This window comes from Coregonus lavaretus, assembly GCF_964263955.1.
Source record: "Coregonus lavaretus genome assembly, chromosome: 22".
In the NCBI taxonomy this organism is placed as follows: Eukaryota; Metazoa; Chordata; class Actinopteri; order Salmoniformes; family Salmonidae; genus Coregonus; species Coregonus lavaretus.
In genome coordinates this window covers 41,918,818-41,943,051 of record NC_140009.1, presented here as the reverse complement: position 1 = coordinate 41,943,051, position 24,234 = coordinate 41,918,818, and the positions used below count along the sequence as shown (strand labels likewise).

The window sequence follows — 24,234 nt, the reverse complement described above, 5'->3', positions numbered from 1 at the left end:
TATTGAACCATTGTCCCCAGACAGTCTTCCTGAGGCCCAGCCCTGTTTGTCCGGCTGCCCTTTTTGCTTGTTTAAAGGAAAGAGTCACCCATTTTGAATATTATATCGTATTTGTGCATGTCTGAGAGATGCTCTATCGATTCCTGGGGTCGTTTTATGTATTCATGTATATATAAGCTATTCGCCGTTCAATCAGGCAGAAATACAGCTGGTATGATGTGTTTTGCTTCAAATGATGCGTTATTCCGGCTGTATTTCTGCCTTCTTGAATGGGAATAGCTCCGATACACATTCCCTCTCTCTCTCGCTCTCTCTCTCGTAAACGGGCAAATTCTTCAGTCCAAAACTGTTTATGGACTGGGCAAACAGGAACAGGTTGTGAAACCACAACCCCATTGAGAGGAGGGAAAACCTTCTTTACTGTGTGTGTAAACGACATGTGCGCATATGAAAGCAAAGTGTGTGTGCATAAAAGAGAGACACATTATGAGAATATTTCTAGCTTATACATATAGTACCCTTTTCATGTGTTTCCTTCTCCTATGTGGCGGGCGGGAACCGCAGCCTCCTTTCTTCCATCACGGAGCCCACCCAGCCGCAGGGCAGCGAGTCCCCAGCCTACGAGGCCATTCAGCCCCCTTCCGTGACCCCCGAAGAGGGGGATCAGGAAAAGGTGGAGCACGGGGGCATCAAGAGGGTCTGCTTCATGGTGACGGAGGAGGACCAAGAGGACTCAGGCCAAGACACCATGAGCTACAGGGACTCCTACAGGTAAGATAAGAACGACTTAAGATATAATGGTGACTTGTTTCAGGAAACTAAGCGTATGTCGCGCATCACTACTTCACAGGAGAGCCATTTGAACGTAAACTTTATTTATTTATCAAAGTGCGTTTTTTGGCAGAAATGCCTTCTGGAACATGTGAACTTTCATGTGCCTGTATACCATCTGTAAATACGAATAACATTGTGAAATTACGAGCCTAGTTGGTTTAGCCATAGAAAAAGACAGGAACCTTCCCACTACCCATGATTGGCTGAGATAATGAGTGGGCTGGACATGCCGAGAGATCGTGTTTTGAAATCATTAGAGTATGATAGCTAAGGAGATGGAGAAAACATCCGGAGACAGGTGATGGCATCTGAGGGAGAAGCGTCCATCCGTGTATACGGGTAAGATGGTCTAGCTAGCTACATTTTCAGATATTACACATTTCTAATTTTGTCAGAAAGTCATTTTCATTTCAAGTTAAAATGTACTGTTAGCTAGCTAGCTAACGTTAGCTGGCTGGCTCGCTAATGTTACGTGTATGATCTGTGTAGTAATATTATTCGTATCTCAGAGCCATTTGCTTTGCTAGTTATAGCATAATGTTAGCTAGCTAACATTGAACCTGGTTGGTTAGCTACCTGCAGATTCATGCAGGGTAGTAATGTCATGAGTTGGAATTATGGTTCATTGTTTAGCTAGCTAGCTAGCTACATGTCTTAACAAAAGACTCCACCATGCAAGTAACCATTTCAATAGAATGTGCATGATGTCAATGCGACAACTGTTGATAGACGTTGCTGGTAAATTCGCTCTGGCTATGTACTCCGATTTCAGAGCACTCTCGTCTGAGTGTGCCAGAGCGCAGAATAACTGTCAAATTTACAAACGCTCAACACCAGTTGAATATGGCCAGTGTCAGTAAACGTTGGCAAAAAAGCATAATTAAAGTGTTGCCAGCAGCACAGCAGAGCTGGTTAGCAGAGTCTAACCAGCTCTTCTAGAGCAAGTAAAATGGTCAGTGAGCTGTTCTCTCATTTGTGTCTGGAAGTAGGTAGCAAGCTAGCCAACGTTAGCCACTTAGCTTGGGTGCTTGACTGCTGTTGTTAGGACAGAATGTTCGGATCAACCCTACTCCTCAGCCAGAGCGTCCAGTGTGCGCTCTGAACGCTCCGAGAGCGAAACGCTCTGAATTTCCGAACGGACACTGAGTTTACAGGCGGGGCTATAGTTTAAGAGGGTGTGAACGATGCTGAATGGGTGTAGACAAAGAAGAGCTCTCCAGTGGGTGTACCAAAACATTCAAAGGCCCTTTTCTCAAAAGTGAGGTTACAAGTTGATCAACTTTCAAAGCAGAATTACTTTCCCATTGTTCCTCAATTGTAGTGTATGCTATACCATTTTCTAGCTCTGAGTCTCTACTTTTATACAATGTAAAAAACACAATTTCAAATTTTGCTACGTAAGACCGAATCGAGCCGGTCGGTCACATTAGAGTTAAAATAAGACAAATTAACTTTCTTGTCCCCCAAGGAAAATTAGTCTTGGACATTTAATGTGCTGCTGCTTCCCATTGAAATATCACAGATTACCATCGTACTAATAGTTGTGCAGTAGGTTAAAAGGTGTAGGTAGAGTAGAAAGTAAAGGATAACCCTTACCACTGATCCAGGGTCAGATCATGTTTAGATATTTCTTCATCCTCTGTAATGGTTGAGGTTAGTATTGGGGGATAGAGTAATCTGATCCTAGATCTGTGGTGGAGGGCAGCTATCTTGTGGTTGAGAAACACAATGTGAACTCCAAACAGGGGCCATCATTCCTATGCCACTCTGTTTCCCTTAGGCACTATTCTAGGATCAGGTCACCCTCTACTACTCTGTTGGTGCAAACGAGAATGTGCTTTTAATCAATTCACAATGGTAAAATAAAGGGTCATAAAAAGCTAAAAGTACAGTGAAGAAAACGGGTAGCCCTGGCAAACTAATACCAAGTGTTGTTTCCCAATTTCATGTACTAGCTTCATGTGAAATCACCAACAACAAAGATTTCCCCATAGTTTTATTTATATTTCCCACTGTGACGACATGGTTTCCCTTACTCTCCCAATAGGTTCCAGATTTACCTCCTCGCCAGCTTGAGTTCATTCAGATAGTTGGCGGCGGTGGTGTCATTTAGGCGCCAGTCCACGGTGTCCGCCCACTACCACCAACTAAGAGCAGTGGTGGGCTCCTGGCGAGAGCACAGTGTGTAACAGAGGCTAATTTAGTAGCCTGCTTGCCTCTCTCTCTGACCAGTCTGTCATTACAACTAGAACAGCTACTCCTTCTAGCCAACAACCTCCCACCGTTCAGGGCATAGTGAGCTCACTGAGGTTGCGTCTGCAGTAACACCCTATTCCCTATTTAGTGCACTACTTTTGGCCAGACCCTCATGGGCTCTAGCCAAAAGAAGTGCACTATATGGGTCTAGCCAAAAGTAATGCACTACAAAGGGAATAGGGTGCCATTTCGGACACAGCCTCAGTTTGGCTAGCACTGTTTTGGAAACACCCAGCGAAAATACAGTACATGGCAGGGTTAGTAGTGTAAGGTTAGCATTTAGCTAACCTCATCCCCAGGCTGTCACACGGAAGAGGCTGGGAACGAGATTAGCATTTAGCATGCTAGTAGAAACACATGGAGAGGGTGCTATAGGTTTGATGCTGGTTGTCCGTCCATCCAATGTGCTCTGGGACCCGGTGAGAAGGACTTTATAAATGCATGAAGTTCATGAAGATTGGAGAGAAATGGAGAGAGGCATACAAAGAATTAGGGAAAGAGTTAGGTGAAGGTCAACAGCAAAAGACAGACTGAGGGAGCGTTTTAGTGAGGAAAATGGAGGGAGAGACACCACAATCAGACAGTGAGTGAAAGGAGAGAGATGTATGGATGCAGACAGAGAGAAGGTGGGTAACATGCAGAGAGACTGAAAAGGTACGAAAGAGAGGTAGGTGTACACCCACCATCAGTCTAGTTTGTCTCTCAGACAGTCAGTCTTGTCACATCTGGAGAGGGTGGGCTGCTCCAAACCTACCATGAGGTGCGACTAAATTTGGAACCCTCTCCCAGGAGAGCGTGCGCGCACGTGTATGTGTGCGCGTGCGTGCGAGAGTGTCTGTATGTGTGGAGGAGAGAATCAAAGCCAAACTCCCATGTGTATTACGTAAAGGTTGGCACTTCAGTCCCAGCTCGTCGGGAATGATCCAGCATTCCATTGGGAGACACATTAAGATATACACAGTTTATAGGACAGGCAATAATAGAGACAACACCCCGACTCACAAACAACTCACTAAGCTGTAGTGGCTTCCAGTGGTTTCCAGTTTACATTGTGGGCCAGTTTGTCGCTGAGCCAAGCTGGATGATTATAGTAAAACAAAGTGATTGTTTTAGTGGGAAGCACGATGACAATGCTACTTCTGGCTCCATAATCTCATATGATTCAGCATTTACATCTTAAATCCACGACGCGCACAGAAATGTTCACAAAAGTAGGTCTGCCTATTAAAATGCATTTCAAATTTAGGGATAATTGGAGGAGAATAAATATTGAGCATTAAAGGGATGGTTCAGCAAATTTCGTACTTATTTCCTTATTTTAAAAGCACTCTATGGACAAGGAGTGACGGCAATCCAAACTTTGGTTTTGTTAAACTAGCCATTGGAATATGTACTTTTTTTCTGAATTATCCCTTTAAGGCAAAAACTTTGGAGTTGTGGAGGCATGTGATCTTCTTTTAATGTTTTTGTATCATTTGACTTCAACTTTTCTGGTATGTATTATTTTAACAATCTTATTTGGGACATTGGTGTTGCCACACCTTACGACATTATAGTGGAATACATTTTAGTCATGCCAGTGAAGTAAGTTGATGGTTGTGAGAAGCATTTGACTGCTGCTCGCTCTGCCTATTAAATTATGCAGTTAGTCAGTCAGATTATTTGACTGGATAATTACAAGACAGACTCCACATTTGACTTTGTGGTTTTTCTGTAGGGATTGAATGATTTTGTTATTCAACTGTTTCTGACTATCTCCCTCGCTCTCTGTGTGTGTGTTTTCAGTGAATGTAACAGTAACAGGGATTCCGTCTTGTCGTACACAAGTGTACGTAGCAACAGCTCTTACCTGGGGAGTGACGAAATGGGTTCAGGTAAGAAACAGTTTATAAAGTAACGACTAGACTAACATGTTCATACCCCTCTAGGATTAAAGATATATCACATTGATTTGCCTTATGTGGACAAATTTACAGAATGTCCCTTCCATCTCTCTCTATCTCTCTCTCTCTCTCAGGTGATGAGCTGCCCTGTGACATGAGAATTCCCTCTGACAAGCAGGACAAGCTGCACGGCTGTTTGGAGCACCTTTTCAACCAGGTGCACCATCTTTACCATTACATGATCTTTTCCACAATACTACCTTTACCATTACCTCTGTACAGTCAGTATCAATGGCGTTGTCAATCTGTTCACTCTGTTTTGTATGCCATGCTTTTGTTAATAAACTGTGAAGATACTGTTCTGCACTAATATTATACACGCACACCTTTTCCATTAGCCCTCAGAAACATTTGGCACAGATCATGTTAATAGTAATCAGTCTAGTATACATCTGTAGTGCATTACCTTGTTTTGCTATCTCTCCATTCTCCTCTCTTTGTCATCATGTCTTTCTCACTCTTTCTCTCTACACACAATCACACACACACACACAGACGTGTGTCCCTCCTTGCATCTCCTCTTACCGACATCACATGCCCTTTGACCTCTCCCATACTCCCCAAGGGACACCACCATTTTGTCTTCCGTCGATTTCCTGGGTCCTAGTTTCCTGTTGTTGCTGTTGTTGAGAGACTGAGGCCAGTCTCTGTGTGTTGAGGTCTGACTGGTTGTGACTGTCATCTGCAGGTGGACTCCATCAACAGCCTGCTCAAAGGGCCCATCATGACCAAGGCCTGCGAGGAAACCAAGCACTTTCACCCCGACCACACTAAGCCAGGTACCAGCTACATTTAGTGTGTGTGAGTGTAAGACATGTCTGAGTGTATGTTTGTTTAGAGAGAGAGACATGTTAGGGTATCACTGAGAATGTGTGTGTATAGATGTGTGAAGTGTTATACTGAAGAATTCTCATAGCATTTATATTGGTAATTAACTAAATCATTGACACCCCCTGTTTTCGGAGCAGAGTTCCGTCACACTGAGGACTGGACGGTGCGCTGTCACAACATCATCAACAAGAACATCCAGGAGGACCCTTGGAACCTGCCCAGCTCTATTATGACTCTGGTGGAGAGCCTGCAACGATTTGTGGACGGTCAGTAAAACAAAAACACACATGTGTAACAAATGCACACACCGCAGAAACCCACGTGGAACACACCCATCACGCAAACACACACACACAAACACACACAGACACAGCAGAAACACATGTGTATCACTCAGGTAATAAAATCCTCCTTGTTCTGTAGATGGGAAGAACCAGCTGCTTCTGGCCCTGCTCAAATGTACAGGTAAGCCTTATGTCAGATCTGTCTGTCTCTCTCTCTCTGTTTGTGTGTGTGTGTGAGAGAGAGAGAGAGAGCTCCTTTGAAGTGTGCCTTGCCATATGGCAGTTGTTAATGGCCCTGTCCTTATGAATGAGCCACCCTAATTGAGCAGATTGTAAACCCCCGGGCTGTGTTTGATTAGAGTTTACACACCACTCTGAGGTGGAAGGTTAGAAAAGACTTGGCTTTATCCAGGTTGATTAGATGATTGATTGATTCTCTTACTTCTCTGAGGGACCGGACAGAGGCAGTAATTCTGTCAGTGTGTTGGGTTGAGAGTAATAACGGTTGTCAAAATCCTGTCAACCGTCCGTCTCATGTGCCCTCTTTCACTCCTTCTTTTACCATCCCCTCCTCTCTATCATTGTCTATCACTCTATCATATCCTCTTTCTTTCTCAATTACCCCCTCCCTTACCTCTCTTTCTCCAACCTATCTCCCACCTCTTTCCATTATACTCCTCTCCTCTCCTCTCTCTCTCAACCCCACCCCTCCCCCTGTCTAATTACTTGTATAGTCCCCTTCCTTCCATATGGTTTGTATGTTGCTGTTTTTTAAATGTCCTGTGAAGAGTTTATATGAAGCAAAGCTAATTTCTGTGAAAACAGACACTAAACAGACAATTATTTCCCCCTCCCTCCCCCTCTCTCCCACTCCCCTCGGCCCCAGACACGGCTCTGCAGCTGCAGCGGGACGTGATCTTCTGCCAGAGTGCGGCGGGCGCCGTGTGCACGCTGGCCGAGCAGCTCCTGGCGGCGCTGCGGTCGCGCTTCAACAACGCTGGCGAGTACGAGGAAGACTGCAAGGACACAAGCCGTAAGTGGCTGGAGCAGGCGGCTGCCATCGGCGTGCTGCTCAACTTCCAGGCAACGCTGGCGCCCCACGTGGTAAGAGCCAGTACTGTGGAGAAAGAATATCCAGATACTGTGAAGAATAGCCAAATACTGTTAAAAATAACCGAATACCGTCAGAATGAAGAGATGCTGATTAACAGAAGACTTTAAACATTACTGCTGTGTTATTCATTTCCCCTTCGTCTATCAGCAGACCTGACTCAAATACTTGACTTGAGCTTGACCAATAATATGGAACCCATTTCATTTTTATATAACCTTTTGGTAGCACTTTATAACAACTCCATGTAATAAAGCATTTATATTGGATTAGTAAATAGTTTATTCATCATGCATTCATCATTACTCCCACATTTATAAATGTATGTAACCTAGTTAGTCACACACTTATAAACAACTTTTAAAGTATTTAATAATGATTCCTAAGACCATTCATTAGATGTTTAATATAGGTCCTTATAAACCATTTACTAATCATTAGTTAAGTGTTTTTGCTTGGCCTCATCTAAACTGTGGGCTATTTATATTTTATATACATTTCTACCTCAATCACATACACTTAGCTCAGCTGGTAGAGCACGGCACTTGTAACGCCAAGGTAGTGGGTTTGATCCCCGGGACCACCCATACACAAAAATGTATGCACGCATGACTGTAAGTCGCTTTGGATAAAAGCGTCTGCTAAATGGCATATTATTATTATTATTATTATTATTATTATTACTATATATACAAAAGTATTTCAGCCACACCCGTTGACGACAGGTGTATAAAATCAAGCACACCGCCAGGCAATCTCCATAGACAAATATTGGCAGTAGAATGGCCTTACTGAAGAGCTCAGTGACTTTCAACATGGCACCGTCATAGGATGCCACCTTTCCAACAAGTCAGTTTGTAAAATTTCTGCCCTGCTAGAGCTGCCCCGGTCAACTGAAAGGGCTGTTATTGTGTAGTGGAAATGTCTAGGAGCATCAGCGGCTCAGCCGTGAATTGGTGGGCCACATAAACTCACAGAACCGGACCGCCGAGTGCTGAAGCCCGTAAAAAATGTCTGTCCTCGGTTGCAACACTCACTACCAAGTTCCAAACTGCCTCTGGAAGCAACTTCAGCACAATAACTGTTTGTCTGAGCTTAATGAAATGGGTTTCCATGACTGAGCAGCCGCACGCAAACCTAAGATCACCATGTACAATGCCAAGCGTCGGCTGGAGTGGTGTAGTCCCCTGTAGCTCAGTTGGTAGAGCATGGTGCTTGCAACAACAGGGTTGTGGGTTCGTTTCCCACGGGGGGCCAGTGTGAAAATGTATGCACTCACTAACTGTAAGTCGCTCTGGATAAGAGCGTCTGCAAAATGACTAAAATGTCAAAATGTGTAAAGCTCGCCGCCATTGGACTGGAGCAGTGGAAATGTGTTCTTTGGAGTGATTAGTCACGCTTCACTATCTGGCAGTCCAATGGAAAAATCTGGGTTTGGCGGATGCCAGGAGAACGCTACCTGCCCGAATGCATTGTGCCAACTGTAAAGTTTGGTGGAGGAGGAATAATGGTCTGGGGCTGTTTTTCATGGTTCGGTCTAGGCCCCTTAGTTCCAGTGAAGATAAATCGTAATGCTACAGCATACAATGACATTCTAGATGATTCTGTGCTTCCAACTTTGTGGCAACAGTTTGGGGAAGGCCCTTTCCTGTTTCAGCATGACAATGCCCCCGTGCAGAAAGCGAGGTCCATACAGAAATTGTTTGTCGAGATCGGTGTGGAAGAACTTGACTGGCCTGCACAGAGCCCTGACCTCAACCCCAACGAACATCTTTGGGATGAATTGGAACGCTGACTGCGAGCCAGGCCTAATCGCCCAACATCAGTGCCCGACCTCACTAATGCTCTTGTAGCTGAATGGAAGCAAGTCCCCGCAGCAATGTTCCAACATCTACTGAGATGTTCGATGAGCAGGTTTCCACAATAGTTATAGTAGTAGTAGTGAAGGAATAAAAATCCACTAGAGAAAAACTGTCCAGTCCGGCCAGCTGTTGTGTGTCTGCTACATCTCCCTGAGTTATGATTAGTTTGCGTTTGCGAGGTTAACAACATTAGCAAAACATTCACAGTACAACTCTTTTTCAAGTTCTTGCAACAGTTTTTTCACAACAATAAAATGTGAATAAAATGTTAAATATATTTCCTTTAACATTCTGTGTTGTGTGCTTATTCAGTTACCATTGATATGTTCTAGAATATTTTTATGAATTGAGTAATGATTAATAAATTATGAATAAACGATTTACTAATCCATTATAAATGCTTTATTACATGGAGTTATTATAAAGTGCTACCACATTTTTATTACCAGATTGTTCCACTGAGGTCAAACGACCTCTCTTTCAAGGAATACCTGGCTAGGCAGCTCCAGTAAAAACATACACAAAAGAGTAAAGACATACATAAAACACAATTCAAAACACAAATACAGCAAAGTAACATAGGCATATGACCACCATGTATAAATGTTTAGCCATCTAGTAACCATCAATAGAATAGTGTAAGGGTGTACTTATAATGTCTCTGTACTGTTTTGATCAAGAAAGAAGGGTGCCATTGGCACACAGCTGTCTCCATTGACCACTAGGCTAAAACAGTAAGCCCTGGGCCCATATGTGACCGATCGGTTCGATTCGGTCTTATGTAGCAACATTGGAAATTGTGGTTTTTACATTGGATAAAAGTAGAGCTAGAAAATGGGGAAGTAATTCTGCGTTTGGAAGTCGATAAACTTGTAACCCCACTTTTGAGAAAATGGCCCTTGAATGTTTTGGTACACCTACTGAAGATCTCTTCTTTGTCTACACCCATTCAGCGTTGTTCACACAGTCTTAAGCCTTAGCCCCACCCATCTCTTTAACGATTCACGTGTGAGGCCCGGGCCCCGACGTCGTGGATGTCGATTAAGAGGGGTTGGGTTAAATGCGGAAAACACATTTCAGTTGAATGCATTCAGTTGGACAATTGACTAGGTATCTCCCTTTCCCTTCCCATGTGCTAAACAGAGTGAGTACGGTAATGCACTAAACAACCAAAGATTTCAAGATTAAAGGCTGGTTTATACTACCTCTATCGATGTCTGTAGACAGTTGTCGCAGTGACATCATGAACATTGTCGTCCGACATCAAACTTGTAGTCGTTATGAAAAAGTATAAACACAAAAAAGACAGGCTGCATGACATCCACAGCCTGGTGGTCCAAAATAGCATAGCTGGTGTATTTTAACACCAATAAACCCATCCGTTTAAAAATTAATTTAGTATAGGTCAATCTAGCAAACCAGACAACTAAAAGCAACTTTCTAAACAATGTTTTGGTTTGTTTCTAGTTTGTTAGCTTCAGCATTTTTTCTCTCTCATTATTACAGGAAGATAAACTCGCAACAAATCATTATTTACAAGTTAATGGCAAGCTAATTACAGAAAATAGCTTATGGTTGTGAGTGTAATGAAATAAAAGCAGGGCATTCTAACTGAGAATTTTAGAACTTGGACACTGCCTCGTTGGCCTTACGTTATATCCTAATTTGACTTTGGTGCAGGTCATGTAGTTCTTCACATTACCATCTCTGGTAAACACACACTATATCAAATAAAATCTAAGTTTATTTGTCAAATGCACTGGATACAGAAGGTGTAAACGGTACAGTGAAATGGTTACTTGCATTGTGGAGTATTTTGTTTAGACATGTAGCTATCTAGCTAAACAATGAACCATAATCCCAACTCATAATGTTACTACCATGCATGAATCTGCAGGTAACTAAAGCTAACCAACTAGGTTCAATGTTAGCTAGCTAGCTAACTTTAGGCTATAACCAGCAATGCAAATGGATTTCGGAGATACTAATGTTATTACTTCACAGATCATACACGTAACGTTAGCTGGCAAGCCAGCCAGCTAACGTTAGCTACCTAGCAATGAAAATGACTTTCTGACTAAATTAGAAACGTATAACATCTGAAAATGAAGCTAGCTAGACTATCTTACTTCTATACATGGATGAACACTGCATTGTCTAGTTCAATGAAAATGTTTTTACCTAAATCAGGGATTTCCATATCTTCTGATTTATTTTCAGAGTCGGAGAGAGTCAGCATGGCACGATCGTCCTCCAGAAAGTGGAGAGCATTAGCAACACTTTTGTAGTTCTTTGTGATTTCTTTAAAAAATCAGTGTTAGAAAGGATTACCTACACATACTGAGCAGCTCATGTTATAGACAGAAGCATGCTACATGGCAGACCAATCAGAACTCATGTCTCGGCATGTCCAGCCCATCCATTATCTCAGCCAATCATGGCTAGCAGGAAGGTTCCTGTCTTTTTTTCCCGACCAACTATGCTCGTAATTTAACAATTTTATTTGTATTTATAGATGGCATACAAGTTTGTTATTAAGGCACATGAAAGTGCCAGAAGGCATTTCTGCCAAAAAACACATTTTGATATGTGCCTCTCCTCTGAAGTAGTGACGTGCAACATACGCCTAGTTTCCTGAAATGAGTCACATATTCAGTAAGAGTCTCAGAATATGAGTGCCTATCTAGGATCAGGTCCCTCCTGTCCATATAATCTTATACATTTTGATCTAAAAGGCTAAACTGATTCTAGATCAGCACTCCTACTCTGAGACGCTTTCTGAATATGGTCACTGGCCTGTTAGCTTAGCTTTGTGTCTTCTCTCTGCTGTGTAGAAGGAGGAGAGAACAATGCTGGAGGATACACAGGCGGCCCTGTTGGACCTGGACAAAGTCACAGTGTTCTTCCGCCAGCTGGAGGATGAATGCCTGGTCGCAAGTAAGTAGACCCTTTCCCATAGCAACAACATCATTTTGCAATGGTGGCCAGTTTAAAGACTGAGTTGTGAGTTGTATTTACGCATGGTGGAGGAAGACCCACATGGACACATGCACACATACACATGCACACACACAAACACAAAACACCTCAGTCAAACCAGCCTTAGTAAAAAAGACTTGTACATCCCCAATCTGTCCCTTTTCACTAACTGTAATATGGTTAGCCGAGATTGCTGCGTTAAGCAAGCACATCAGATGCATTTCCCATTTAGGGGGAGAAAGCCACGGATAAAATGGGGATGTACTATTCTAGGTTACTACTCAGCAGTAAGCATAACACACACACACAATACAAAAAATTTTAAAAACCTGTTTAAATCACTTTTTGGAAAATGGGCCCACTTTAGCAGTATGGCACGGTCTAACTAACTAGCACCAGCACAACACAGTGGCTGTTGCTTAGGCGGACAGTTTGTGGAGGCTGTACTTTGAGGGAAAAAAGTATTTGATCCCCTGCTGATTTTGTACCTTTGCCCACTGACAAAGACATGATCAGTCTATAATTTTAATGGTAGGTTTATTTGAACAGTGATAGACAGAATAACAACAAATAAATCCAGAAAAACGCATGTCAAAAATGTTATAAATTGATTTGCATTTTAATGAGGGAAATAGGTATTTGACCCCTCTGCAAAACATGACTTAGTACTTGGTGGCAAAACCCTTGTTGGCAATCACAGAGGTCAGACATTTCTTGTAGTTGGCCACCAGGTTTGCACACATCTCAGGAGGGATTTTGTCCCACTCCTCTTTGCAGATCTTCTCCAAGTCATTAAGGTTTCGAGGCTGACGTTTGGCAACTCGAACCTTCAGCTATCTCCACAGATTTTCTATGGGATTAAGGTCTGGAGACTGGCTAGCCCACTCCAGGACCTTAATGTGCTTCTTCTTGAGCCACTCCTTTGTTGCCTTGGCCGTGTGTTTTGGGTAATTGTCATGCTGGAATACCCATACGACCCATTGTCAATGCCCTGGCCGTCAAGATTTGACGGTACATGGCCCTGTCCATCGTCTCTTTGATGCGGTGAAGTTGTCCTGTTCCCTTAGCAGAAAAACACCCCCAAAGCATAATGTTTCCACCTCCATGTTTGACGGTGGGGATGGTGTTCTTGGGGTCATAGGCAGCATTCCTCCTCCTCCAAACACGGCGAGTTGAGTTGATGCCAAAGAGCTCCATTTTGGTCTCATCTGACCACAACACTTTTACCCAGTTCTCCTCTGAATCATTCAGATGTTCATTGGCAAACTTCAGACGGGCATGTATATGTGCATTCTTGAGCAAGGGGACCTTGCGGGCGCTACAGGATTTCAGTCCTTCACGGCGTAGTGTGTTACCAATTGTTTTCTTGGTGACTATGGTCCCAGCTGCCTTAAGATCATTGACAAGATCCTCCCGTGTAGTTCTGGGCTGATTCCTCACCGTTCTCATGATCATTGCAACTCCACGAGGTGAGATCTTGCATGGAGCCCCAGGCCGAGGGAGATTGACAGTTATTTTGTGTTTCTTCCATTTGCGAATAATCGCACCAACTGTTGTCACCTTCTCACCAAGCTACTTGGCGATGGTCTTGTAGCCCATTCCAGCCTTGTGTAGGTCTACAATCTTGTCCCTGACATCCTTGGAGAGCTCCTTGGTCTTGGCCATGGTGGAGAGTTTGGAATCTGATTGATTGATTGCTTCTGTGGACAGGTCTTTTATACAGGTAACAAGCTGAGATTAGGAGCACTCCCTTTAAGGGTGTGCTCCTAATCTCAGCTCGTTACCTGTATAAAAGACACCTGGGAGCCAGAAATCTTTCTGATTGAGAGGGGGTCAAATACTTATTTCCCTCGTTAAAATGCAAATCAATTTATAACATTTTTGACATGCGTTTTTCTGGATTTTTGTTTTGTTATTCTGTCTCTCACTGTTCAAATAAACCTACCATTAAAATTATAGACTGATCATTTCTTTGTCAGTGGGCAAACGTACAAAATCAGCAGGGGATCCAAAACTTTTTTCCCTCACTGTAAGCTCATCTGACAGTATTAATTTGATAAAAATCAGTTCAGTAACCCCCCTGAACTCTAGGTTTAGTAGAGCCATGTGTAAGCATTATGGAGGCGGAGGGTTCCAGGAAGGTCTAAAACATCACAGCCAATCCCAAAGGATTGCGGGTGGATGGTCTTCAGAAGGAGGTCTGCTAACCTCACAGGGGTTGTGTTGTTCCCAGGGTTCCCACAGGGGGCGGAATGATTAAATGATAAATTAATCTGTTGCAGAGTTTACTACACTGAATACCGATATTGTCATTTGCAACATAGTATATGTAACATTGTAATAGCTATGAACAAGTTTAAACTGGAAGTAACCAATCATGCTGTATTTGAGGAAAATGTACTTACTATGACTGTGATATGTGGTTTTCTCACCTAGCTATCTTAAGATGGATACTCTAACTGTAAGTTGCTCTGAATAAGAGTGTCTGCTAAATGACTAAAATGTAAATGTAATGCCAATAAGGACAATCAGTAAGCCAATGGGTAATTGAAGGGAAAATCCACCATAACTAACCTCCCCTTGGGGTCAAAGGTGAAAGCTCAGCGGGTTTCTGTGGCATACTACGGGTGGGTGTTGCTATGGTGATCAATGAGCTAAGATAAGGCGGGGATAAGGCGGGGATTTGCCTAGCAGTGATTTATAGATGGCCTGGAGCCAGTGGGTTTGGCGACGAATATGTAGTGAGGACCAACCAACAAGAGCGTACAGGTCACAATGATGGGTAGCATATGGGGCTTTGGTGACAAAACGGATGGCACTGTGATAGACTACATCCAATTTGCTGAGTAGAGTGTTGGAGGCTATTTTGTAAATGACATCGCCGAAGTCAAGGATCGGTAGGATAGTCAGTTTAACGAGGGCATGTTTGGCAGCATGAGTGAAGGAGGCTTTGTTGCGAAATAGGAAGCCGATTCTAGATTTAACTTTGGATTGGAGATGCTTAATGTGAGTCTGGAAGGAGAGTTTACGGTCTAACCAGACACCTAGGTATTTGTAGTTGTCCACAAGTTCTAAGTCAGACCCGCCGAGAGTAGTGATTCTAGTCGGGTGGGCGGGTGCAAGCAGTGTTCGATTGAAGAGCATGCATTTAGTTGTACTAGTGTTTAAGAGCAGTTGGAGGCTACGGAAGGAGTGTTGTATGGCATTGAAGCTCGTTTGGAAGTTTGTTAACAGTGTCCAATGAAGGGCCAGATGTATACAAAATGGTGTCGTCTGCGTAGAGGTGGATCTGAGAGTCACCAGCAGCAAGAGCGACATCATTGATATACACAGAGAATAGAGTCGGCCTGAGAATTGAACCCTGTGGCACCCCCATAGAGACTGCCAGAGTTCCAGACAACAGGCCCTCCGATTTGACACATTGAACTCTATCGGAGAAGTAGTTGGTGAACCAGGCAAGGCAGTCATTTGAGAAACCAAGGCTATTTAGTCTGCCAATAAGAATGTGGTGATTGACAGAGTGTGTGTGTGTGTGTGTGTGTGTTTTGTTTTCCCCAGACACGCCAGTGTGTTACCACGTAGAGGGCAGCCGGCAGGCCCTAAGGGTCACCCTGTACCTGGACAGCTGCCACTTCAGTGAGCTCCCCAAACGCCTGCAGAAAGGGGGCAGCCTCAAACTGCACACTGTGCTCTTTACCAGGGGTGAGTAGAAACAGAACAGCCCGCTAGTCTACCATGTTGCTGAACTCAGTTGAGTCGAGTCGTCATCAAATCAAAGTTAGCTGAATTCAATTGAGTTGATTCGAATTATCATCAAATCAAATTTAGCTGAATTCATTTGAGTCCAGGCGGTGGTCATCAAATCCTCACTGAATCACAGTTTGATTAATTGAATTGAATTGGATGGAGTCGAGTCAAATCAAATGGCATTGGATTGAATTTGATGAAATGCACTAGAGGCACGTTCAGGAAATATGTTGCAGGTTTATAGATGCACAGATCTTCACAATGCAGAGGTATAACGCCTATCAATTTGCTATAATCTTGAATATGCACACAGTTTTACAGAGATAGTAGAAATGAGATGTATAGAACAATGTCTTCATCCATTCACCTGTAACATTAGCCTGGATAAGTCATGCCAGGCACCCTATTCCCTATATAGTACATTCCTTTTCTGCACTAAATAGGAACGTACTATATAGGGAATAGGGTGCCTACACTGACCATGTTGCGTCCCAAATGGCTCCCTATTTCCTATTTAGTGCCCAAAATGAATGTACTATTTAGGGAATGGGACCATTTGGGATGCAGCCCATATGTCTATAATAATCAAGTTCAACAGAGTCTTTTACTCAGTATCTCTAAATCCCTTTCTCCTTACTGATTAGTTGCTTAAATGTAATGTTCTAGTGAATATGCAAGCGTGATAGTGCCTATAGTCACAAACAAAATACGAATTATATTTCTTATGTAATTGCCATTTACGGTGTCATAACTACCATTTGAATAACATACTATGAAGTATAACCGGGAAATGTATTCTGTGCCTACCTATCTACTTCCTCAATGCTATTATTTCACTGCAGTGTCCCTTCGACCTTTGTTGGGTCCATATAAATGGCTGGAATTATGCTGGATTCCCTGTGTTAGGGAACCATTCATTTTCCATCCACATGTGCCAATTGGGACAATAACCCTACAGGGAGGCTCACATTGTTCAGTAGCCGCAAAGCAGAAGCCTGTAATGTAATACTATTCTGCAGTCGGAGACCCAGAGAACTAGGGCTAAATTGGGTGTCGTCGCCACCTACAGGCCACTCGTATTGAATACAGTTTTGTGTTCAGTGGTCTTATTCAGCTGTCAGACGGTATAAACTTGTAACTTTTAGCCATTTATAAAAGAATGTTAGCAATGTGTCTGTCTGTCTAGGTGTGTGTATGTACTGTATATTAATGTGTCTTCCTATCCATTTTACATTTACATTTTACATTTTACATTTTAGTCATTTAGCAGACGCTCTTATCCAGAGCGACTTACAGTTAGTGAGTGCATACATTATTTTATTTTTCATACTGGCCCCCCGTGGGAATTGAACCCACAACCCTGGTGTTGCAAACGCCATGCTCTACCCATGTCATACGCACACCAGTAGGAGATAACCATTGATAAATATCCCTGGTGTGTGTGTGTGTGTGTGTGTGTGTGTGTGTGTGTGTGTGTGTGTGTGTGTGTGTGTGTGTGTGTGTGTGTGTGTGTGTGTGTGTGTGTGTGTGCCCGTATGCCTATGTGCTTGTCTGCATATACTGCATTTTTACTGTGTTAACGCTGTCCCTGGATCAGCCCTGGAGAGGCCAGAGGGAGTGTCCCAGCAGGACTGTGTGTCCATGGAAGAGTTCCAGCAACGCATCAACGCCCTCTCACTGGAAAAGGTCAAAGCCTACTACCGAAAACTCAGGTAGCAACCCACGCACTTTATATTGTGTTATACTGTATGTATTGTACTACCCATTGTGTTGTACTTCCCACTTGCATTAAGGGGTATTCGTATGCTGATTAGTTTGACTACTGTATTAGCTTTGGAAGGTAGCATGGATGACGTTTGTTGATGTGAAGTTTTTACAGGAAATAGAGAAAATGTATAATATCAATGGATTCATTAATTGTTCAATAGCAGTCATATTGAATGATAACTTGAGAAAGGCGCTTAACCCTAATTGCTCTAGGGTCGCATTGATAATGGCAGACCCTTGCCGTGACCCCCTCTCCGAGGGTGTCTCGGGGAGAGTGAGATATGCAAAAAATACATTTCTAATTCATACATGCGTATTAATACACACTTGTACATGTGTGAAATAGGACAAATATAAGAACCACAATTGTTATTATTATCAATTATTATAACCCTTTATTGTGTTCTTAAAGGGCTTTTTACCTGGAGAAGTCAAATCTTCCCACCGACTCCAACACCACAGCTATGAAGATAGACCAGGTAAACAGAAATCAAAACTACTCTTTGTTTACAAACAAGCTCTGGGGCAGTACTTTTGACCTGAAAGGAAAGTTGGAGTACTTATTTTAAGAGTCTTAACGTCTTCTGTCCCCCCTCTCCTACCCAGCTCCTCAGACCCCTCAACACCCTGGACGACCTATGTCGTCTGATGCAGTCGTATGTCAACGTGCATCCCAACGCCGCAGGCCACCCCTCTGGCGTCAGCGTCCTCTGTGTGTCCTCGGAGCTGTGCGACCGCCTGGGCGCCTGCCACATCACCATGTGTGCCACTGGCATGCAAAGGTCTGTCGTATGACATTGAAACTGATGTAATAGTGCTGACAGTTAGCGTCAGCTGGAGCAAACCCTCATGCACATCTACAGTTGAAGTCGGAAGTTTACGTACACTTAGGTTGGAGTCATTAAAACTCGTTTTTCAACCACTCCACACATTTCTTGTTAACAAACTATAGTTTTGGCAAGTCGGTTAGAACATCTACTTTGTGCATGACACAAGTAATATTTCCAACAATTGTTTACAGACAGATTATTTCACTTATAATTCACTGTATCACAATTCCAGTGGGTCAGAAGTTTACATACACTAAGTTGACTGTGCCTTTAAATAGCTTGGGAAATTCCAGAAAATAATGTCATGGCTTTAGAAGCTTCTGATAGGCTAATTTACATCATTTGAGTCAATTGGAGGTGTACCTGTGGGTGTATTTCAAGGCCTACCTTCAAACTCAGTGCCTCTTTGCTTGACATCATGGGAAAATTAAAAGAAATCAGCCAAGACCTCAGGAAAAAAATGGTAGACCTCCACAAGTCTGGTTCATCCTTGGGAGCAATTTCCAAACGCCTGAAGGTACCACATTCATCTGTACAAACAATAGTAAGCAAGTATAAACACCATGGGACCACGCAGCCATCATACCGCTCAGGAAGGAGACACGTTCTGTCTCCTAAAGATGTGGGACCACCCATACGTAAAAATTTATGCACACATGACTGTAAGTCGCTTTGGATAAAAGCGTCTGCTAAATGGCATATTATTATTATATATTATTAACGTACTTTGGTGCGAAAAGTGCAAATCAATCCCAGAACAACAGCAAAGGACCTTGTGAAGATGCTGGAGGAAACAGGTACAAAAGTATGTATATCCACAGTAAAACGAGTCCTATATCGACATAACTTGAAAGGCCGCTCAGCAAGGAAGAAGCCACTGCTCCAAAACCGCCATAAAAAAGCCAGACCACGGTTTGCAATTGCACATGTGGACAAAGATCGTACCTTTTGGAGAAATGTCCTCTGGTCTGATGAAACAAAAATATAACTTTTTGGCCATAATGACCATCGTTATGTTTGGAGGAAAAAGGGGTGGCTTGCAAGCCGAAGAACACCATCCCAACCGTGAAGCACGGGGGATCATGCTGTGGGGGTGCTTTTCTGCAGGAGGGACTGGTGCACTTCACAAAATAGATGGCATCATGAGGAAGGACAATTATGTGGATATATTGAAGCAACATCTCAAGACATCAGTCAGGAAGTTAAAGCTTGGTCTTCCAAATGGACAATGACCCCAAGCATACTTCCAAAGTTGTGGCAAAATGGCTTAAGGACAACTAAGTCAAGGTATTGGAGTGGCCATCACAAAGCCCTGACCTCAATCCTATAGAAAATGTGTGGGCAGAACTGAAAAAGCGTGTGCGAGCAAGGAGGCCTACAAACCTGACTCCGGTACACCAGCTCTGTCAGGAGGAATCGGCCAAAATTCACCCAACTTATTGTGGGAAGCTTGTGGAAGGCAACCCGAAACGTTTGACCCAAGTAAAACAATTTAAAGGCAATGTTACCAAATACTAATTGAGTGTATGTAAACTTCTGACCAACTGGGAATGTGAAGAAAGAAAAAAAAGCTGAAATAAATCATTTTCTCTACTATTATTCTGACATTTCACATTCTTAAAATAAAGTGGTGATCCTAACTGAACTAAGACAGGGAATTTTTACTAGGATTAAATGTCAGGAATTGTGAAAAACTGAGTTTAAATGTATTTGGCTAAGGTGTATGTAAACCTCCGACTTCAACTGTATGTATTGCTATGTCAGGTGTAGTGCTTAAACATACCCTACGTACAGTATGCCTTACTCCTTTAAAACAGTGTATTTTCAACCCCTTTCCATTAGCTAATCATAACACAGTCCAAACACCTTTGACCTGCTGACCTCTGACCTTTGTGTTGAGCAGGTGCACCCTAAGCGTGACCCTTGATCAGGCCATGATCCTGGCGCGGAACCACGGTCTCATGCCCCGCTGCATCATGCAGACCATGGACATCATGCGCAAACAGGTGCCCTAACTACACCCTTTTTACACCCCTTGCAACAGATCTAAGTTCTGGGTCGTATTCATTAGGGTACATCGTAGCAAAACGTTTAGCAACGGAAACCAAAGATTAGCGTTTCTTATTGGACAAGTTCAGGTAGTCCCTCCCTTTTTCTGTCCGTGTTTTTCGGCTTGGTGCCTAATGAATAAAACTCACATCTCTCTCTATCCCCTTGCTAATCTTTAATGGCCAGTGGCTGAAAAATGGAAACGGAATATGAAAGGAAGCAACTTCCACCTACTGTATAACATAGCATTACTAAAAAGTACTTTACTGAATTCTAAGACATTCACTACATACAGTACATCAGGACAACGATGCAGTGGGATGGTTAAATGTAGGTTGCACGTAGTCTTTCCCCGATAGATGTGGGTTGCTCTCAACCTAAAGACATTAGGTAGAAATATACACATTGGGTACACTGTCTGATCAGCTGATTTGGGTACAGTAGCTGCAACCTTGTGGGCACTTGTCCTCAGTCTAAATATGTAAACATTGTCTAACCCTCTCTCTTCTCTGATAGGGCACCAGGGTAGAGATCTCAGCTAAAAACCTAAAAGTGATGGACCAGATGCCGCCCGCAGCCCCAAGGTATAGACAATAGGAATGAGTTCACTCTTAAGCCTTGTTCACATTGGCTGTTTGAACTGACTCGAATCCCAAAAAAATTTGCATGTCCGATTCAAATCTATTCGTTTTCCTGCAGTCTGAAAAGTCAAAAAGCACATGGAATCGGAAATTTCAAGCCACATTTCAAACCACCTTCTTAGGTGGTTTGATGTCGGATACAAATCTGATTCCTAGCCATGCGATTTGTGTGAATGGTCAAATCTGATTTGTTATTTGGCATATCTTAGCTTGCTAGCTACTCTGTTGACAGTTTGACAAGAACATATGGTAGCTAACTAACTTGTTAATTGTTCACAAACAAATTAGGGAATGTGTTACAAAGCTAAATAGTTACCTAGCTAGCGAAGTAACTGCTGTGGTTAGGCAAAAAGGACTTGTTTTGAAAGTTGGATCATCTGATCCTTAGAGGCTTTAAATGTGTTCTTACGCTTGACCATTCAAAGCAACTAGGAAAACATCCATGTCAGGAATTGTTGCCAATCAGCCTACACCATTACACACACATCCATCATTACTATGACAACTAGCGTAGCCATGTCAGCAAATGACTGCTGGTCACTTGTAACTTGCTGTTTGGACAGGCAGTATTCCAAAACTAATTTGAAAAACAAAATTGATTTGAGCATTAAGGCCTGCAGTGTGAACAAGACGGCACAAATAGATCTGGAACCAGGCTACACAAATATCAGATCTTAAAATAATGTTTAAAAATGTTTACTTCCCACAGGCTCTTCAAGTTGTGTCTGCCACCTGAAGATGGAGATCTATAAGAGACTAGGCATCGCTGTGTTTTTATTCCTGGTAGATGTATTTGTTTGTATTAGCGATAAAACGAGGCCTCAGTGACTAGAGGTCATGGGTGAACGGGGGCGAGGTAGGATGGGAGACCCCGCTCCCCCCAACCCCGCCCCCAATGGAACATTCCAGCACAGACACAGCAAGAGTCTGGATCCCACAGGGTCCGTGGTGTCCTGTATAGCACGACAATGCTCACATGGGGCTATTATTAACTGGATTAATGCAAAACTACCTGTAGCAGACATTCTTCTTCTTTATTCACTTTGCCTTGGACTGCAATGCCAGAGTTGTCTCTTTCTCCTTCAGGCAGAGTGTGTGGTATCGCAGCTGGGAACAGGTTGCCATGTCTGCGGTTTTCTAACAGAATTGGGCTATTTAGCCAGGATAGTCCACTTGCAGAAGAACCTCTGTCTTTATGTGTTCCCTCCATGAATGCCCGGTCATGATACGAGCAGCCCTGTTGATGATACCCTGTAGCCAGTTAAGACCTGTCTTATTGCACTGATGTAAGGTGGGAAGCCATACTGTGGCACAGTAGTCCAGGTGAGTAGTTATGGTGTGGTAAATTGTCAGGATGATGTCCTTGGAGACAAAGTCCCTTGCTTTTTTTAGAGCAACAAGCCCAGACAGTAGTTTCCCTGTGACCAGGCTGGCGTGTTCAGTCCAGTGTAGGTGTGGGTCCAACTTCATCCCCAGGTACTTTATGGCATTTACTTGTTCTTAAGTGTTTTGTCCGTCTGTTACTGTGATACTTTTGCCTGTCTATCTCCGCTTTTGTGGGTTGCCAAACAGCATTGCCTTGGTTTTCTGAGGGTATAGGAATAGCTTGTTGTCAACGAACCAAGCTGCTGCCCTCTTGATGTCATTTGACACTGACTCCTCACTCTCCCTTGTGGTATTTGCTGAGTAGTACAGGACTGTGTCATCTGCATATACAGTGCATTCGGAAAGTGTTCAGACCCCTTGACTTTTTCCACATTTTGTTACGTTACAGCCTTATTCTAAAATGGATTAAATTGTTTTTTTTCCCCTCATCAATCTACACACAATACCCCATAATGACAAAGCAAAAACCGGTTTTTAGAAATGTTTGCTAATTTATAAAAAAATAAAGAACAGACATACCTTATAAGTATTCAGACCCTTTGCTATGAGATTCGAAATTGAGCTCAGGTGCAACCTGTTTCCATTGATCATCCTTGAGATGTTTCTGCAACTTGATTGGAGTCCTCAGTAAAAGGCACATGACAGCCCGCTTGGAGTTTACCAAAAGGCACCTAAAGGACTCTCAGACCATGAGAAGCAAGATTATCTGGTCTGATGAAATCAAGATTGAACTCTTTGGCCTGAATGCCAAGCGTCACGTCTGGAGGAAACCTGGCACCATCCCTATGGTGAAGCATGGTGGTGGCAGTATCATGCTGTGGAGATGTTGTTCAGCGGCAGGGACTGGGAGACTAGTCAGGATCGAGGGAAAGATTAATGGAGCAAAGTACAGAGAGATCCTTGATGAAAACCTGCTCCAGAGTGCTCAGAACCTCAGACTGTGGCGAAGGTTCATCTTCCAACAGGACAACAACACTAAGCACACAGCCAAGACAACACAGGAGTGGCTTCGGAACACGTCTCTGAATGTCCTTGAGTGGCCCAGTATCTAAGCAAAATAACTATATCGAGACACTCTTCATTGACTGTCTAGCAATATTTTGCATGCTTAGATACTTAGAATTAGAACATGAATAGACATGTAGCAACTGAGGACAACAGATCTATCTTGATTGAACTTTTATGGACTGGCTGTAAACTGAGTAAAGGGTCTGAATACTTATGTAAATGTGATATTTCAGTTTATTTATAATAAATTAGCAAAAATTCCTAAAAGCTGTTTTTGCTTTGTCCTTATGGGGTATTGTGTGTAGATTGAAGAGGGGAAAAAATGATTTAATCCATTTTAGAATAAGGCTGTAATTAACAATGTGGAAAAAGTCAATACTTTCCGAATGCACTGTATATGTATATGGCATTTCTCCAGCACTGATGGAGGGTAATTTATGTAAATGCAGAACAGCAGGGGTCCAAGCTCACTCCCTTGTGGTACTCCATTCACCACAGGTACCTGGGCTGACTGCGTGCCTTGCAGTTTGGTGTACTGACTCCTCCCCAGTAAGTATGATATGAACCACTTGATTGCAGTGCTGTCAAAGCCTAGTTTCTCAAGCTTCCTCAGGAGTGTTGGGGAACAGTGTCAAAAGCTTTCTTCAGATCCAAGAAGATTGCTGCTGTGACCTCCTGGCTGTTACAAGCCGACTTCAAGTCCTCC

General features: G+C 43.0%; 1 protein-coding gene across 1 annotated transcript in view; it reads left to right on the top strand.

Moving 5' to 3' along the window:
- LOC311149870 (phosphatidylinositol 3,4,5-trisphosphate-dependent Rac exchanger 1 protein-like) overlaps positions 1-21,944 on the top strand; it is a 130,917-nt gene extending 108,973 nt beyond the window's left edge. Inside the window, exons 26-40 of the mRNA XM_084187111.1 lie at positions 565-771; positions 4,876-4,964; positions 5,108-5,190; positions 5,722-5,812; positions 6,002-6,130; positions 6,288-6,329; positions 7,035-7,252; positions 11,956-12,058; positions 15,659-15,802; positions 17,445-17,559; positions 18,027-18,093; positions 18,221-18,396; positions 20,348-20,450; positions 21,010-21,077; positions 21,844-21,944. Of these exons, the coding sequence (XP_084043237.1) occupies positions 565-771; positions 4,876-4,964; positions 5,108-5,190; positions 5,722-5,812; positions 6,002-6,130; positions 6,288-6,329; positions 7,035-7,252; positions 11,956-12,058; positions 15,659-15,802; positions 17,445-17,559; positions 18,027-18,093; positions 18,221-18,396; positions 20,348-20,450; positions 21,010-21,077; positions 21,844-21,886 (1,678 nt within the window). The 3' untranslated portion in view covers positions 21,887-21,944. The remainder of the gene's footprint in view (positions 1-564; positions 772-4,875; positions 4,965-5,107; positions 5,191-5,721; positions 5,813-6,001; positions 6,131-6,287; positions 6,330-7,034; positions 7,253-11,955; positions 12,059-15,658; positions 15,803-17,444; positions 17,560-18,026; positions 18,094-18,220; positions 18,397-20,347; positions 20,451-21,009; positions 21,078-21,843) is intronic.
- The last annotated feature ends 2,290 nt before the right edge of the window (positions 21,945-24,234 follow it).